At 46.4% G+C, this 18,948-nt stretch overlaps 2 protein-coding genes across 2 annotated transcripts in view; one reads left to right on the plus strand and one right to left on the minus strand.

Moving 5' to 3' along the window:
* Positions 1 to 18,948, plus strand: part of FNDC3B (fibronectin type III domain containing 3B) — a 297,560-nt gene that overhangs the window by 175,010 nt on the left and 103,602 nt on the right. Inside the window, exon 26 of the mRNA XM_079315475.1 lies at positions 202 to 568. Coding sequence (XP_079171601.1) covers positions 202 to 513 — 312 coding nt within the window. The 3' untranslated portion in view covers positions 514 to 568. The remainder of the gene's footprint in view (positions 1 to 201; positions 569 to 18,948) is intronic.
* GHSR (growth hormone secretagogue receptor) lies at positions 13,798 to 18,127 on the minus strand (the record flags this gene model as incomplete). Its single annotated transcript, XM_079315293.1, has 2 exons — positions 17,246 to 18,127; positions 13,798 to 14,087 (listed from the first exon to the last, which is right to left on the minus strand). Exons 1-2 carry the CDS (start codon positions 17,997 to 17,999, stop codon positions 13,798 to 13,800), a joined length of 1,044 nt encoding a protein of 347 aa, XP_079171419.1. The 5' UTR covers positions 18,000 to 18,127.

Consider the following 18,948-nt stretch of genomic DNA (forward strand, 5'->3'; position numbering starts at 1 on the left):
TATATATACATATTATGCACATTATATATACGTATTATGCACATTATATATACATATATACACATTATATATGCGTATTATGCACATTATGTATCCGTTATATATACATTGCTACCTACATTGCTACACCGTTGCGCCGCGGGAGCGGGGCAAAGGAGGGCTTGCCGTGCCTGACCGCGCTGCCTTGCTTTGTCCCCCAAGGTGTACAAGGGAGAAGAAACCACATTCCAGATCTCCGGGCTGCAGGCGAGCACAGACTATCGGTTCCGCGTGTGCGCCTGCCGGCGCTGCGGGGCCACGGGCCAGGAGCTGAGCGGCCCCTTCAGCCCCTCGGCCGCCCTGGCGCTGCCCCGCGGCGCGCCGGAGCCGCCGGGCGAGCCGGGCGCTGCCCGCGGCCCCGCCGCCAAGGCGCCGCTGCCCACGGACGAGCAGTTCGCCGCGCTCATCGTGCTGGGCTTCGCCAGCCTCTCCATCGTCTTCGCCTGCATCCTGCAGTACTTCTTCATGAAGTGACGCGGCTCGGAGGACAGGTTTAACTAATGCTACGCATTATAGTCCACACATTTATTACCCCCCCGCCCCTTTCGGTTTTTGTTGGTTTCGGAAATCCGTGCGTTTTATATATACTGCTCTTGTTTTTTTACGGTTCTAGCTTGAAGAAAGATAAATCAGTGTTTTGATGCACCTTTTTGAAATTCAGAACTAGGAAGTGGTCAAACTGGAGAAACAAGTAAACCAGATACCAAAAGCAAGATATTTTGTTTTTCCTTTACGATTTCAAAATTGTCACCAATTTGCCTTTTCGATGTCGTTTTGGATTTTTTTTTTTTTTTCACTGAAGTTCATGCAGTCTCTTATTTTATCTTACTATTTAGGAAATTTTAATCATGAGTCACTTTTTTTTGTCTCTTCGTGTTCCTTCTAAACATTAGTCACAAGTGTGTATAGTGGTAAGACTAGAATACAGTGTTAGTCAAGTACCAGTTTTTCCTTGAACAGTGTTAGCAATGTTGCCTACAAATTATTCACTACGTTTGCCCCATTTTTTCAAGATAAAACCTAAGTTGTTCTTTTAACTGTTTAGTGCATTTAAATTGGAACAGCATCCTGCAGATGAAAAACTTTTTTAGTTGCCTGTTACTTTTACAAACACTATAAACTGCCTGTATAAGAAATCAAATAACCAAACTGCATTTAAATTACGAAGCATTATAGGTTCTTTTTTTTTTACCATTTTGATTCCTAGCAGTAATTTTAAGTAAGAGGGCATTGTGCAATAGTTAGTTATTCCCATGTTCAGCTATTTAAAAGCTGCTTTAACTTGTCTGTTTGTCATTGTATATAACTATTCCTAATCTAATACTAGATATTATTCTATTACGTTCAGCCTGATTTATATGATTCGAGCTGGTGACAGCTTACTGCCTCTACTGAATTAGGTGAGATTTACACTCAATGGAAGCAAACTTTCCTGTCAGTTGATCTTTTTTTTATTATTATTATTATTGTTGGTTTTTTGAGGGATATCTATTTTATGGAACTTTCTTGGAGGTGTCAGAAATCACATCTGTTCCTTTTAAATACCTTGAGAGGGTGTCTATGCTGTTCTTACCACGGGGCTGACTGAAATAACTTGGTACCTGGCAAAACTGAGAGTCCTGCAGAGGAAAGGTCCCTGCTCTGGTGGCAGTGTCCCCCTCCTGCCTGCCCCTTCCCAGACACATTTTAATCCATTCAGACACTAGATTTTTTAACTCTTGAGTCATGGGGTTATTTATATTACGTCAACATTGTGCGAGTACCTCAGGGACATAAATGAGCTGGAGGTGCAAATAGATTCCAAAAGGGTGCAACAGACACAGTGTATTTCCCTGCCTCTTGTTTTTGTATATTTTTGCTACTTGATTTTGCTTTTGTCCTGGCTTTTTTTGTGCTGTCTCCATCGTCTAAAATTCAGTGTCCTGTATTAGCATAATATTCCCTTAACCAAAGTAATGGGGAAAAAAGCAACATTATTTTTGTTTTTAGGTTTATTTATACTATATACTGCATACAGTACTTTAAATACCAATTACAGTGCAATCTTTTTATTTATTGTAAAAAAAAATAAAAAATAAAAAGTGTACTTATGTACTAATCTAATCCCCCTCTCCGCCCTCCCCATAGCATGTTACATTTTGTCTGTTTTATACTGTTGTTCTTTAGGTCAACTTTTTACCTGGCAGCATTCCTAGTATTATTAATCTTCTTGCATTTTCTTGTGTTTTTGAAGATGGGAGCATCTAGTACATTAAATGCCAAAAAAAACCCCATTATCAGTGATTCAAACGTTTACATGTATCCAAAAACAAAATCATCTCTGGAAAGAAAGTGCTAAGATCAATGAATTATTCTGTGTGCCTCTCTAGATGTAGCAAATATTAGAAATGTTCTGTATTTTGTTATTGACTATAATTAGTTTGATTTAGCCTTGCAAACTAATGGCATTGAGCTAAATATATATATTTTTTTGTTTTTTGCCAAAGTCATGGCTTGTCAAATTTATTTACATCTTATTTAAATTTATTTGTGATATGAAACTCTGTGACCTTGCATCTGTATTTTGTGAGCAAAGAGTATACAGCTGTTTTCATTGGAGGGGAGAAGAGTGTATTTTTTAAAACGATGAAAAGACCGCTAGTTTGGAAAAATCCAGAAATTTGAATAGATTCCTTTTTTTTATTTTTGGTATATTGTTTGAGCAGTGCTGCTATGAAATCTGAGCTTGACACCTTTTTTTAAAAGAAAAAAAAAAAACAAAACTGCTTTAATAAAGAAAGGAAAATACCCACTGTGCTCTAGATCAGCGATTTTGAAAGTTGGAAATACGAGTGCTACTAAAAGCAGTGAGCAGAAGTGGAGGGGAGAGCACCAGTCACACTCAAAGCATCTCTGGCACTGCTGATTTTTGGGTCCCTTGTAGCCACACCAACCAGAGCCCCCAGTCCAGGGCTCAGGTTTTGGGAGATCTGGAGCAGCTGGGACAGGCCCAGTGAATTTGACATTTTCAGTCTGTATCTCCTGCCATAGTGACCTGATTGTCACTAGTATGTCAATGACAAATATCTCTAATGTGACAAGCTTCTCCTCTGAGGGACCTTGTCCCTGTCCCACCACTGCTGATGCCTTGGCCCTTCCCAAATCTCTTGGTGCCCCTGGTCCAGCAGTGGCAGGTGCTGGATCCATCCCCAGGGCACTTTGCTCTCACAGGAATCACCAACAACAACAAAGGTAGAATGAAACACTAAGTATTTAATACCCTTAAGGAAGGAGAGAGATGTTTTTATATTGTTCTGCCTTTTTCTTTATGAACTTGAAGTGTTTTCTAATCCTGTTTGTTGGCTCCAGTAGCTCAGTATTCAGTGTCACGATTGAGAAGTGCCCTAATTGAATGTGTATGAACCTTATCCTTGCACAGTTCTTTAAATTGAAAAAGAAAAATAAAATGTTTTTACCTCACTATGGGAACATACATTCCAAGCTTTTCAACTTTAAAAAAAAAATAATCAGAAGTTTTCTTGTATTGTAAATTTTAGACTATTTCATATGCATTATATTAAAACTGCCATATCAATTTTAATGTATAGATTTTGCAAATACTACACTATGTATGTAAGACTTAACTGTATCTGTAGTGTATATGTAATATATTTATGCCCAATAAATGTTTTAATTCTTTCTGTTTTAATTCTTTATTTTAATTGAACACAGCCCTTTGGGTCCACTTCTGGCAGGTCAGTGCTGTTGTGATCCTTTAGCAAGGGTGGGAGCCTTGAATTTACCTCAGGATGTTTCTGGTTTGTAATTGGAGTGATTTCTTTGGCACTTCGAAGAGTAAGTTTATAGTGATAATCTGAAAGTCAGGTGTTCTAATCACTTCTTTTAAATAGTTTGCATGAAAATTAAAGATTTATACTTACAGAAACATACCTAGGTATGTTCCTAGTAATTAAACACTTGAAATACTCAAGCTTTTAACTTATTAATTATGTGCAATGAATTCAATTCCTCATCACGATGAATTAATCTGGTATGTATACATGTTTCTTGTCAAACACACGTTAATTTTTTAATGCTTTTCAGGTCACTGCTTAAATACAACAATTTATTTGTTTGCTTTTTTAATTGCTGCAGTTTCCAACATGAGTGGGGTTTTCTAGGGGAATACAGTAACTTTTTTCACTTGGTTGCTCAGCTTTTTTTATTTGAGCACTGTTTGCCAAGACAATTTCTTGAACCAAATATTTTTTAAATATGTCTGTAAAATAGTAATCTTTGGCACCTGAGGAGATATTTTATTTTCAGTGCTCCCTGGTTTATTGCCAGGGGTGTCTGCAGTGAGAGCCCATGGGGATGAAGCAGATTTAAACATTTGCTGTTGGAGTTCTGAATGTTACCTTGTGCTGTTATCACCCACAGGTTCTTGCAGAGGTGCTGGGTGCCTTTCCCACACCCAGGCTGTGCAGAGCTGGGTAAGTAGCACTAAATTCACCATGGATTTTGTTCTGTGAGGATGCACAGAGCAAGTTGTAACCAGGCTTGGGTGATGCTGTGTTTACCAGCAGCTGGCAGGAGGAGCACCAGCTTTGAAGAGTTCTGGAAGAGAGCAGAGAGTCTTTGGGGTATTTTTGGGGTGGTGCAGCAGGGGGAACATGTCACAGTGTGAGCAGTGCCAGGTGTGCCCCAGCAGCTGGTCCCTGGGCTGGCGCTGCCGTTTCTATGGCAGCGGCGATTCTCTCCTCTCAGTAATCACAGAGATGCTCAAAACCCAACGCCTGGAATTTGTTTTGCTCCTCACTTCGGTCTCTCCTGGCAGCTCCCAGCACGTTTGGTGTGGTGCAGGGGAGCTGAGCCCCTCTGGAATTGGGGTCAGAGCCACGTGTGGCACGAGCGGAGCCACGCGCTCCCAGGAAGCAAGCAGGACCTGGGCTGACATCAGTGCCTGTTCATCTCCTGTGGAGCTTTTCCACAAACTCACCTGTGTCTGTGAATTTTAGGAGATGCTCAAATCCAGCATGAAGTGGGGTGTGTCATAGTCCCAGTGTTGTGCCAGAGGATCAAGGGATCAAGGCTCTCTTCCCTGTCCCTCCCATCTTGAAGCATAGCTCAAGTATTTAAAATCCCCCTGAAAATTAAATACTTGGGCTGGAAGCAGATGATCATTAAAGCCTCTTCCAACCCACACCATTCTGTGATTCCATTCTATTCCGTTCATTTATGGCCTGTGGACATGGACATCTTCTCCAGCATTGGCATCTACATCAACAGGATGATTCTCTTAGATCTCTCTTTCAACCAAAGGTGTTAGAGACAAGAAGAAATTCATGTGGTAATACGAGGTATAAATTATATTTCCTCTGCAAATCTTTCTCTACAATTATTACAGAGTTCATGATGTATTGTCATTTATTGAAATAGTGTAGTATTATATTCTCTGTCCTTAACCTGGCCTGGAGTAAGGATGCAAATGTTATTTGTATTTTTCTCTGAGTGAGAGCCACAAGTAAGTAGAGATAAATATGGACATTTTGTTTCACTGTTTTTATGGCTGAGCAGAAAAGCCAGCTGAGATCCCCTGAAAGGGCTATTTTATTGCTGCTACATTCTGAACAATTACATCTATTTTTGCTCTTGACAATTGCTCTTATAATGCCCAGATTCTTGGCTCAGTGAAATAAAAAGAAGTTTCACAAGATGCTTTCAAACACCATGGATTAGCCTGGGATCTGCTGTTACCTAACTGAATGTGCTGTTATTAGCTTGAGTAGTTACATTTACTGCACTAATTGGTGGCATAGATGGTCTTGCATGCAATCAAAGCTATTTTTAGGTCTCCTGACATGGTTAATAAATAACTGCTTGGGTCAGTGTGCTCAGTGGATGTCATTTCTTGGTAATTTTATTAGCTCATCTCTCTCACTTTCTGTCATATGAAAGCTATTACTCTCTACAAATAAAATGGGGCAAACAGTAGGGATGCAAAAGTCTTCTGAGGATTAACTTGTGAATAAATTTGAGAAATTCACTCTAATCCAATGCAAATATTGTCTTTTTTTAATTTATAGCTCAAATGCTCTTTGTTTCCATAAGCAGCTTGTGAGCTGGAGGTGGTGTCCTGGGCTCAGAGGCTGTGCAGCACTGGTGATGTTGGTGTTCCCTGGCTGCTCTCTGGGCAGGATGAACTTGGTCCCTGCCCAGACATGGCTCAGCTTATCAGGGTTTGCTGAGAAAATTGGGTCTTTGCACTCAGCAGGGCCAAATACCCCTGGGATGCTGCTGGGTGGAGTTTGTGTTGCTGTAGCTCTGGATTAGTGATTGCTCTGGATCACAGCACTGAAGCCAGTGCTGCTCCTGCTCTGCTTCTCTCCAGGGTGAGGGTTCAGAGTTCCTGTGCTCTTTATGGCTCTGTCCTGTCTTCTATAAGGTGTTTAGTGTTCTGAAACCAAAAGCATGCCAGCTCTACAAACCTCTGGTTATTCCCTGACTGAGCCCTGTCTAGGCAGTGGTGCAAGCCCCTTCCCTTGGATACAGATCTGGGCACAGCCTGTGGCACTGGCACTGCCCTGGCTGTGTGGCAGAGTCCAGATTCCACTGCAGTGAGGGAAATCAGGCACGAGCCCACAGCAAAGACTGAAAGGAAGCAGGTAAGTACAAACCTCTCATGGGTTTTGACACCATAGCTGGTGTGAGGTGACCCCTCTGTGAAGGTGCTGTGGTCCTGGCACAGGTTGCCCAGGGAAGTTTTGGGTTCCCCATCCCTGGAAGTGCTCATGACCAGGTTGGGTTGGGTTCTGAGTAACCTGGGATAATGGAAGGTGTCCCTGCCCATGTCAGGGTGTTGGGACTAGATGGTCTTCAAGGTCTCTTCCAACCCAAACCATCCCATGATTCTGCACACCAGCATTAGACCAGAGATCCTCAGGCATCCAAGGGATGAACCCACACCAGCACTCCTCTCCCAGAGCCAGGGACCAGCCAAGGCACACAGAAACCCTTGTGCTGGCTGCCCACTTCCTTCCTCACAAAATAACAGTGGTTCAGTGGGTTCAAAACCCCACATTCAATCACAACTAACTCAGGAGATTGCACCTTTCACAGCCCCATGCTGGCACCCCCAGCATAGCACAGCAAATTTTAGAAAAATCAATCTCATTGTCACTGCTTGATAAAAGTACCAAGGTGCTATTGACTGGGCAGGATGTCTGCCTGTGTGTGACCATGGATCTTGGCTTAATTTTGGGAGAATTTGTAGTATGCATTGTTGCTGTCTTCTCTCAGATTGCTGTGTTAAAACTATTTAAATCCCTGTTCCTCAGAGCTCATCCTGCTGAGTCTCATTGCAGAGCAGGCTCGAGGTGTCAGATTCCCTGCCTGCCCACCTTAATGAGCCAGGATTTGCAGCACCAGGTCATTAGTGGAAGGAGGCTGTGCAGGGAAGAACAATGTGGATGGAGGCTTGGAAATAGCCATGCCTTTTCTTTCTCACAGACAGTGCTACAATCATGTGAAAATCAATCAGAACATGAGAAAAAAGCAAAGGATCTTTTGATCCAGTAGCATCAAAAATAGGGGCAAGTGCTGGGAGAACATCTCCTGAGCCCTCAGAGCAGTCTCTGAAGGGGAGAGTGGGGTAGTTAAGTTCTGAGAGCAATTTTGCCTTATGGACTCACACACGTCACAAAACCATTATTTTGCTGCCAGTGAAAGAATCAGAGCAGATGTGGAAAGCCATAAAACCCCTTTATGTGGAGAAACACAAAGTGGTTTATCTCCAAGTACAACAGGAGGAGCACCCTGCAGCTCCCAGGAGGGTATTTGTACACAGAAATGAGAGCTGGGGTTGGCAGTGGGCACTGGGTGGTTTGGATGCTGATGTTTAGAAGTCAACCCCTACTCTCCTCCTGGGGGTTGCTGCCATCCCTCGGGGTGCTTTGCTGGGATCCTGTATAACATCTGTGGGGCTCTGCTCACCTTGTGTTTCCTTCTCAGCCCAATCCTGGCCAGCAGTGAGGGCTTGGCAGGGTGTCAGGGCTGGGATCCAGGTGACACTGCACATCAGTGGGTGTGGACGTGTTTGCTCTTCAAAATTGTGCTGCAGAGCCTCTTCCTCTCTCTGAGCAGAAGCAGGTCAGTGTGTCTGCAGGTCTCAGAGAAATGAGCACTCAGCATCACCAGCTCAGCTCCAAGATGAAGCCCAGGTGCTTTTTGTTCTGATCCAGGTTATTGAGTTCATGAGAGGCTCTGAATTTTGGTCTTAGGGGAGAAGTCATGGCATGCACCCATCTACAGCTGAGAGTGAGAAGGGCCATGACACACAAGGACTGGACTTACCTGTTAAAGACCCATGAAGTGTGTTGGTTACATGGGATAATGCTAATGTGCTGTATTGTGTGCTGGAACACAACTGGGCTAAGGCTTGACAGAGTGACTGCAGAAACCTCTTAGCCTGCATTAATACAAGATGGATTAATTTTTCCTTTCTCCACTGTACTTGCATAATCACAATTTAGAGATAAGAGGCAAATTCTGATGTAATATTGGCTTTTCTGCTCTTTTTCCTAAACAGCAGCAGGCAGGGTTGTGGTTTCATGATCTGACAGAGCTGGCACAGCTGGACCCCACATCTAACAACTGCTTTGGGCAAAAGTTTGGCCAGGGATGTGGGACATGAAGCCAAACCCCTGGGTTTTACCTGTCTCTCACCAGAACTCGTGTTTCAGAGGGAAAAGCCATTGGCAGGCACAGCTGCGTGAGGAAATTTGCTCCTGGGAAGTTTATGGGGAGCTGGGAAGGATTCCAGGTGATCCATCAGGTGGGGATGGGGAGGAGATGGCTGAAGGGGGGTGAGTGTCACTGCCCTCTGTGAATGATGCACCTGCCCAAAGGAGCAGAGATCTCCCATTAACACCTCAGGAGCTCCCAGCTCTCCAGGTGCTGCTGGCATCACTGGGCAGGGTGACTCAGCTGCCTGTGCCTGACAGCAGATGGTGTCAAACACTGCCAAAACCCCCGGGACATGCAGCTCCTGCAACTCATCTGCTGGCTCATCCTGAGGATTTTCTGGGAAGCTCCTGTGTGGATACAAACCCTGCTGCAGGTGCAGGGTCACCATGGACTGCAGGGATGCAGAGCCAGGGCAGTGAAAGCAGAGTACACAATGGGGAAGGAACAGCAGGGGCATCCCTGAGAGATGAGTTAGATTTTTTTGTCCCAAATTTGAATTTACTTCTCAAGATATAATTTATCTTTTCAAGGCCACTGGATTTTTGCCGAAGATACAATCTTGATGGAAGCCCATCCAGAAATGTCCACTGGGCTCAGAGCAGCATCACCCTAAAACCAGCAGACCCATGACAGAGAGGGGGTTCTCCTGGATATTTAGGTATCTAAAAAGCCTATTTTATTAGGGTTTATGCAAATGTCATTTGATACAAACTTATATAACTGCTGAATATCTATCAATTCAAATTCTGACAGGAAGTGCTGGTTTTCCTTTTTTTTTTTTTTTTTTTGCAAGAAATACAATAGGACATGATTTTCTGCCTGTGCATGTCTCCATCAAAGGCACTTTTGTAAAATAAATGAAGCTTTCTGATAAAGTCCTTTTCACCTATTTCATCACCAATTTAAGTCATTGCCAAGAAGGAAAATGCAGCCAAATGGTTCTTGTTTATTTGGGAAGCTGTGATACAAAATGTACAGGTAGAAAAGCTTTTAAAACTGTGACTGTTTAATGAATGAACTTTCAGTTATTTTCTCTATGGGCTGCTCACATTCAAGTCAGTAAGAACACAGCAAAATTTTGACTCCTAAAGCCTCTATGCTTTTTTTTTTTCCCATCAGAACTGGCAAGGTTTGTTCCCACAGGGAAGAGTTTCCAGAAATGGAAAGGTTCAACTGCCTGAAAAAACTCTTTCCTGCAGAGCTGCCCTGTCTGCCATGCCAATGAACAGCCCAGTGCCTGCAAGGACTCTTGTCTTCCCCCCATGAAAACTGGATCTCAAAAACCATGTCCAGACCCAAAATTGGATGGGAGGCACAGCTGTGCCTTGCATGTAGGGAAGGCTTTGGGGAGAAGCTGCCAGGAACACGAGGTGCTGCAGAAATGCCCTGGGAAGCAGAGGAGAAAGGCTTTGTCTGAGCTGGGAAATGTTTGCCAGGCTGAGGACGAGGAGCAGCTCTGGTGGGTGGCACTGTGCCAGCATCACTGTGCCAGCACAGGTTGCTTGCACTGCCCTCTGCACCTGCAGCATCCACTCTGCCCCTGTTCATCCTGCCAGAGACAGGGCAGGAGGAGCCTTGCCCCTTGCTGCTACCTGAGACACATTGATGATGCCTACCTTGGACTGACTTCACTGTTCTTAGGTAAAAAACGCTATTCAAATCTTGCTCACTCTTTCTTATTTTTCTCCCAGTGAAGTTATTTCTTCAAACTTGGGCAGAGTCAGGTTGAATGAGGCTCTGAGCAATCTAGTGGGTGTCACCCTGCCCATGGCAGAGGGTTGGGACTAGAGGGTCTTTAAGGTGCCTTTTATGTTCTGTGATTCTCTGAATAACACTCAAGACAAGCAATGCTGGATTCATCTATCACTGCAGGTGGGGACGTGTGTCTTTTTGGAGGCATCAGACAAAAGTTCACTTTATGATGCAAAAGTGAGGGTAATCCAGATTTTCAGGTGGTTTTTTCCATGCTTTCCATATAAAAGCAGTTCATTATGTACCAATTTGAAGCAGCAGTTCCTATTCACCATCTGCACTCAGCCTGTGCTGGTGTGACCCTACTGGTCTTAGAGAATCCATACAGAAAAGTTTTGGTACTGAGGGCAGCAACACTAATGGCTGATGTGTGTTAACAGCTACAGTGTGTTAAATGTCCTATGAAGGTGGCTACTTTTCTTTGATAATAATTTGTGTATTTTGCTAGATTTGTCCAAGGACTTGTAAAAATAAGACCATCTCCTCAGCTGGAAGGAAGAAGTCCTGTCCTCCCTCCCAAGGACTAGCCAGTCCCTTTCTTTCTGACTTTTATGACCTCAGATCAAATGCTTTAAATTTCATTCTATACACAAAGTTGTGGAAATTTTATAGTGTTGGTAGAGCTAACATTTACATTTTTTCCTGATGAAATGTTTAAGCTAAGTGAAATTATTAGTATGTTTGTAGTTTGTATGCACAAATGTGTCCACACAGTGCTTTCATGTTGCAGTTACTCTGGCTAAACAAAATAGCTTTATCAAGCTAGTTATACAGATTTGGGAAAAAAAATTAAAATATAAATATGAAAAAATAAATTAAAATCCAGTTGTGTCACAATGGATCCTCCCCCACCACAGAGCCACAGGGTTATAAAGGGTCTCATCACTTTATTTCTTTTTCTGTTCACATTTAACAGCACAGACACAGCTGAGATTTGAAACACCGATGTGACGCCGGGTGTTTGTACAGACAGGTTGTTACTGAGCTCACATCTGCACCCTCTTTCCATGGTTCCCAATGTCTTGTTTCCCTGAGTTGCATGAATTCTGCCACCAGACCTGCTTGTCAGCCAGTGAGAGAGAGAACAGCGTGGACAGGTGATGTGGGTGGAGGTGGAGCAGGAGGGGATCCTGCAGTGTGGGTGTTTGCACATAAACCCTGCACTCCTGGAGTGGGGAGGGGACAGGCTCAGGTGCCACCAAGGAGCAGCAACCAGCCCCTGGCACCAGCAAAGGTGATAGATGTGGCACTGGATATACAGAAGAGGCCAGTTTCTCTTGTGAGTTCAACCTGAGCAGCTGAAGGTGTAACAGGGGGAACTGTGGCCCATCAGTGTGAGCAGGGGGGGTTGAAGGCAGGAGAGTTCTGCTAACACACAATTCACTGGGGAGAATTAAAATCCACCAGGGAGAAAGGGCTCTGGACCAGCTGGGGTTGAACACTAGAACCAAGTGAGCAGAAAGCTGCTAGCACACATGCATGCTCCAAAGCTCTGTCAGCTCTGTGGGGCACAAAACCCACGTGTTGGAGAGACAATATAAGCCAATACTCATTAGCACAGAGGATGGAACGTTTTCTGGTTTGCCTTGAAACGGCACACTTGAGGTATAAAAATCTAATTTAAGGTGTTTATGAATCAAGTACGAGAATGTGCCTGCCTGTGTCCTTTAATGCAGATTTTTCTATTACCTTCTCAGGTCACGGTGGTTAAAAATGCAAAATATTCTCAATTCAACATTGCAGCAAACAAGCACAAATGCACACCAGGCTTTACAGGGGGCACTGGGAACAGACTTTAAACAGAAACCTGGGGGTTTACAGGCAGGATACCTGTCCTCAGCAAGGTTTAGGGTGTGGTGGGGCAGTTAGGGACAGGTAGCCACAGACTCGTTACAAATATTGAAACAATTAAAAGCTTCCAAGTTCAAACACATCAAGTCATTCACAGTCAAACTGAGCAGAACAAGTACGATTATTTAGCTAGTTAAAAAAAAAAAAAGACTTGCTGGGTGATTGCATTCCACGTTTTTATAGTATCACTGCAGGCCTGAAGTCAGCATTGTCCTTGTCCCACTGATATATATTTTAAAAAAATATTTCAGTACAGTCACGTTCTAAGCCACTTCTGTGAAGGCATTTTTTTCCTTTCCTTTCTACTTGGATGTGACATGAAAGTTATTTACTTTTATCGTGTTTTAAAATTATCCATTTTATATCTTTTTTTTTTAAAGAAATAATTTTCCTCATTCCGAGAAAACCGTGAGCTTACTTAAAAATTGGTTTTATGAAAAGCGTATCAAATTTCCTGTTTACTACTCCGAAAAGACAATTCAGCATTCTCTCTCTAGGGTCTGGTTAGATGCTAGCAAAATTCTTAGCAAAACTAAAGCTAACTGTGGAAAAATTCAGGTGGAATTGGCGCTGAAGTCGTACAAATTTTGGAGTGGGTGGGCTAAAGTCAGCATTAAAAAAACCAAAGGGGCAAAAGCTGCGCAAAAACAACACCCAGTTCCATGACCGCGTCTCTCTGAGTCCCAAACATTCCCCCCAGATGTGCGTCTGCGGCGATGCCCTGGGTGCAGGATGCTGCTGGCTGCCAGCGGGGCCCTGCGCTGCCATCAGGCCGGGCTGGGCTCTGTCCAGCGGGGCCCTGCGCTGCCATCAGCCCGGGCTGGGCTCTGTCCAGCGGGCGCTGCCATCAGCCCGGGCTGGGCTCTGTCCAGCGGGGCCCTGCGCTGCCATCAGCCCGGGCTGGGCTCTGTCCAGCGGGGCCCTGCGCTGCCATCAGCCCGGGCTGGGCTCTGTCCAGCGGGGCCCGGCGCTGCCATCAGCCCGGGCTGGGCTCTGTCCAGCGGGGCCATGCGCGGTCATCAGGCCGGGCTGGGCTCTGTCCAGCGGGCGCTGCCATCAGGCCGGGCTGGGCTCTGTCCAGCGGGGCCCTGCGCTGCCATCAGCCCGGGCTGGGCTCTGTCCAGCGGGGCCCTGCGCTGCCATCAGCCCGGGCTGGGCTCTGTCCAGCGGGCGCTGCCATCAGGCCGGGCTGGGCTCTGTCCAGCGGGCGCTGCCATCAGCCCGGGCTGGGCTCTGTCCAGCGGGGCCATGCGCGGTCATCAGGCCGGGCTGGGCTCTGTCCAGCGGGACCATGCGCTGCCATCAGCCCGGGCTGGGCTCTGTCCAGCGGGGCCATGCGCGGTCATCAGGCCGGGCTGGGCTCTGTCCAGCGGGGCCCTGCACTGCCATCAGCCCGGGCTGGGCTCTGTCCAGCGGGGCCATGCGTGGTCATCAGGCCGGGCTGGGCTCTGTCCAGCGGGCGCTGCCCTGCTTGCTGCTGGCCAGGCTCTTCCCGGGCAGTCCCAGCAGCCGCCCCGCGGCCGCGCGGTACCTCCTGGACAGGATGTTGTACAGGATGGGGTTGATGGCTGCGCTAAGGTAGAAGAGCACGAAGGACACCAGGTTGCAGTACTGGCTGATCACTGCTATCTCCAGGGAGCCGGCTTCGAAGGATTTGGAAAACAAGTAGCGTCCTACGTGAAAAGGCAACCAGCAGAGTATGAACGCAAATACCACCACGACTAAAACGAAAACAGCAGAGGAAAGCGGGTTAAGTGTGAGTATCCGCACACAGGTGATTCACATTCTGCCACAGCTCTTAACAAATTCCTTTAACAAATTAATCACAGAGTGTGAAAGTGCCTCCCCTCGGCTTTCAGTTGTGTCTCAATACATTCTCTGAGAGCACAAATCGCTGATATTAATACACTTGGATCATATCTTAACAGGCTGCCTGAATATTGCCCAACTACTCTGATGTAGCAAACTCTGACCTATAAAACTTATGTTTGCATCAACAGAGCGATAAAGAATCAAAATGGTGACAAAAGAAGCCTAATCATCCACCATCTGCACTGTTTAACAAAAGCAAATTATATGTGGTAGACTCAACACTGTGGTTTATAATGAAGAATGTAATCACTGGGAAGCAAAATTTTTTAAGACAAAAAACAAAATTATTAAAGGCAAAGCCCCAAAATAAAACACAGAGTGGGGACTTGTAGAGCACATATGCCAAGATAAGGAGAGTGGTGCACCCTTCCAGTTTGTCCAGTTTTTGGAAATGAGTTGCTCCCAAGAAGAGTAAAACTAAATGTATAGTATATAACTGGAAAATTATAGTTACACAGTATATCTGTAATATTATATTACTACAGTGGTTGCATTTACATGTAAATATCATGTCTGTATAATAATGGGAATGTGGGTATCTCTGAATACTGACCCATTGGAATTTTCATCTGAGAGAAAAGGAAACTTTCTGCTCATTTCCTGTGTGCCTTTGACCTTTATGATTTTTCATATTGCTCTGAGTGTATCTATTAATATACTACAGAGAGAAAAACCAGAAAACTCGAGCCAGGGTTTCTGACATTCTTAAGCAATTTTTACAGTTAACCTGTTCATGGAATCACAGAATTGTTAGGGTTGGAAAGGAACTTGGAGAAAATCTTTTTCCAAGCCCTCTGCTACGAGCAGAGACACCTTACATGAAACCAGGTTGTTCAAAGTCCAGTCCAACCCAGCCCTGGTGGGCAGGTTGTGTTAGCAACCTGCTTGTGTCAGCAATCCTCATTATCATGTCTCAGAAGATAATAAAATACAAATTGCTGAGAAGAGTGGTTAGAGATATCTTTCCCCAAAAATTCTGCACCAGCATTCCCAAATTTAAAAGGATGCTTTTGCAGGTCTTGTGATATAGTGGAAAGCACCAGAGCTTGAGGTTCAGAATAGGTTTTCCATCTCTGCATCTCCTTGAGCCAACCACTTCCAGTTTTCCCTCACTGTCTTCACTACAGAATTCAGATGACTCCCTAGCTCACCTGGGGATTTGAATCCATGTAATGAATATTACTATGATGGTCATTATGAATGAGCAGAGTTTAAAGCACAGTCTATTATGATTAGAATTTTAAGCACGTGTGGGCATGCAATATCCCCAGTCAGGCTCTTGGCAGTTTGATCTTCATGCATGCAGGATCCCATGGATTTCAATAGGAATGGGGTGTGCTAGCTCATTTGCAAGTCAGGCTATACATTTTAGGTGCTTAATTTCAGATCCAGAAGCATAATCTGTCTTTACAGTTAAAAGAACTGCTGATGCTAATCCCATTTACTTTATGTTCCATGACTTGATAAAGCCTCAGAAAGCACCTTCTAAATTTTAAGCAGGACATTAACACCAGTGAGAGCTGACTGCATTGAGCATCTGCAGCCACTGAGCCCTCACTAACTTCTTTCCATCTTTCTATCAGGCATCAGGCTGTTATCTTTTAGAGAATATTGGCTCTCTGTCAGAATAGAGTCTTGCCACTGCCTGGCTGTTCTCAGACCTTGTAAAAGGGAAAAAGAAAAGGTGCCTGAAATATTGCAATGCTTGTTTGCAATACTTCAGGGCAGGAATAAATTTTATTTCAAAATTCTTTATAGTAAGTATATGAAAATACAAACATGGTAGGAATACATGTAATTTACTTATAGTCAGTGGAAGTTCATAATCCTCCAGAAGTGTAAACAATTAATTATTCCAAGGTCACGCTTACCAGACTGAAGTAATTCTATTGATCATAAAATGTAGCTGAAAGGGCATAAAGAATGCTGCAGGTTTTATTATTCATCCTGCTGTTACATAGTAATAAATTAGGGCATGAACAAAAAGATCACATAGGCTCCTATTTGATAATTAAGGTACTTAGGACTCACTGCCACCTCTTGTCTGCCTCATTAGCCCAGCACTTCAACCCTGCTGAAAGGAGCCTGTGAAAGCTTCTCCTTGCAGAGCATCTCATCCTCCCTGAAATCCACGGGATGACTTGCACTGCAGAGGACTTTTGGCTTGGATAAAAGTATGCAGAAGCAGCAGCAGGATTCTGCAGTTTTCAGACACTGAAACTGCAGGATAACTTTTTAGGTTTGTGTTTCAAGCTGCCATTACATGCACTGACTTAGTATAAAAAAAACCCCACTTGTGTTTCCATGTGACAACCACAAGTGTTTAAAACACTCAGCAGTGTCAATACACAAAGTTAGGAATGACTGTCTGCTGTCCTGATCCTGTTTTCTTACAGTCAGTGATATTTTACAGCATCACAGACCTCAAAGGAGGCAGTGCTCCAGGTTCAGCATACCCTGGAGTTTTGCTAATATGAAAATGCAGATTAATTTTCATAAGCTTACATGGCCATGTTAGGAAATAACTCCAATTTACTAAAACCTTGATACTCTTTTCCTATGAATCTTAAGTGCACATCATGTCCTGCCTGCATGGCTGTAGTCTGCAGCTCAACTTCATGGACTGAGAAGGGTTTAGTTTTGTTTAAAAATCAAATAAACTGTTCTCTGTAAATAACATTGGTATCCACAACCAAAGAGCAAAAACGCTCAAAAATCTCCAGGGCACAAGCTAATTATAACTGAAGTATTTGTCCTTGTCAGGAATTGTTATTAATGTTTGTTTAACTATTTGGGAGTCCCCAGCTCAAACCAGTTAGAAATAAATCTAAGGGAGGGGGAGAGTTATTCTACAGACACCCTGAGGTTTAGCCTTTTGCATGAAACATTTTCTTTCCTTTGGAAGGAACTACAGTAAACTATCAGAGAGCTCCCCATCTTTTCCTCTCTCTCCCACACACACAAGCACACGCATCCTTCTGGAAAAACAGAGCAAGAGGACCCGTACCTAACATTTTCACAGTTTGCTTGTTGTTCTTATCCCTGATGGCAGTGTTTGGACCGATGTTCTTTCTCTTCCTCCTCCAGAGCTTCCTCCCGATGAGGCTGTACAGCACGGTCAGGCAAAACACGGGCAGGAAGAAGAAGATGCTGGAGGTCCAGACCATGATGGTGAGCAGCCCCGAGCGGATGGCGTACTCGGTGGCGCGGCACTCGTTGGTGCTCAGCGGGTTCGTGCCGTTCTCGTGCTCGACCCCCACCAGGATGAAGATGGGGCCGGCGCTGATGAAGGAGATGGCCCAGAGGAAGAGGATGACCAGCTTGACCTTCCCCTTGGTGATGATGACTTTAGCTCGCAGGGGGAAGCAGATGGCCACGTACCGCTCCACGCTGAGCGCCGTGATGTTGAGGATGGTGGAGTAGGTGCAGCTCTCGCTGATGAACTGGAAGAGCTTGCAGAGAAGATCCCCGAAGTTCCAGGGCCGGTACTGCCAGAGGCGGAAGAGGTCCAGGGGCATGCAGAGGAAGATGAGCAGGTCAGAGAAGGCCATGCTGGACAGGTAGAAGTTGGTGGTGGTCCTCATGTCCCGGAACCGCGACACCACCAGCATGGTCATGAGATTGCCGATGATCCCGATGACGAAGAGCAGGACGCAGGCGACGGTGATGCCGGTGAGCACGGGCACGGGGAACAGGTGCAGCGGGGGCTCGGCTCCCGTCCGGTTCTCCGCTCCGCGGCCGCCCGCGCTCCCCTCCCGCATCCTGGCGCCGCGGGCTGAGCATCCCCGCCCGGCGCGGCGCGGCCCGGCCCCGCGGGTGCCCGCTGCTCGCCGGGCAGGTGCGGGGCCGGGGGCGGGCAGGGACGGGCAGGGGAGGAAGGGCAGGGACGGGCGGCCCCGCTCCGCCTCTCCGCCGCTCCCCCCGGCCCGGGGCGGGCGGGCGCTGCCGCGTCACAGGAGACGTGGGCACGGAGCGGCCCCGCTGCGACCCCCGCGGCCGCTGCCCGAGCCGCCAAACTTTCCTCCCGAGCCCCTGGCTCTGCACGGCTCAGCCCGTCCGGCCCCGGTCCCTGCCCCGCCGCCCGCCACAGCGGGTGCCGCCTGTGCGTGCTGTCCCCGGTGCTGTCCCCAGGTGTGGTGTTGTCTGTCCGTGCTCACGGAGCCCTGGTGCCGCCTGTCCGTCCTGTCCCTCGGTGCGGTGCGCCTGTCCGTGTTCCCTTAGCAGGGCTGCGTTCACCAGTGCCGCCTGTCCCTGCTGTCCCCGGTGCTGTCTGTCCGTGCTCCCGGAGCAGGGCTCCGTTCCCGGTGCTGTCTGTTCGCGCTCCCGTTCCCGGTGCTGTCTGTCCGTGCTCCCCGGTGCTGTCTGTCCTCGCTCCCGTTCCCGGTGCTGTCCCCGGTGCCGCCTGTCCGTGCACCCGGAGCAGGGCTCCGTTCCCGGTGCTGTCTGTCCGTGCTGTCCCCGGTGCTGTCTGTCAGCGCTCCCGTCCCCGGTGCTGTCTGTCCGTGCTGTCCCCGGTGCTGTCTGTCAGCGCTCCCGTTCCCGGTGCTGTCTGTCCGTGCTGCCCGGTGCTGTCTGTCCGTGCTGCCCGGTGCTGTCTGTCCGTGCTCCCCGGTGCTGTCTGTCCGCGCTCCCGTTCCCGGTGCTGTCTGTCCGTGCTCCCCGGTGCTGTCTGTCCGCGCTCCCCGAGCAGCGCTCCGTTCCCGGGCAGCG

The sequence above is a fragment of the Erithacus rubecula genome, assembly GCF_903797595.1.
Source record: "Erithacus rubecula genome assembly, chromosome: 11".
NCBI lineage: Eukaryota > Metazoa > Chordata > Aves > Passeriformes > Muscicapidae > Erithacus > Erithacus rubecula.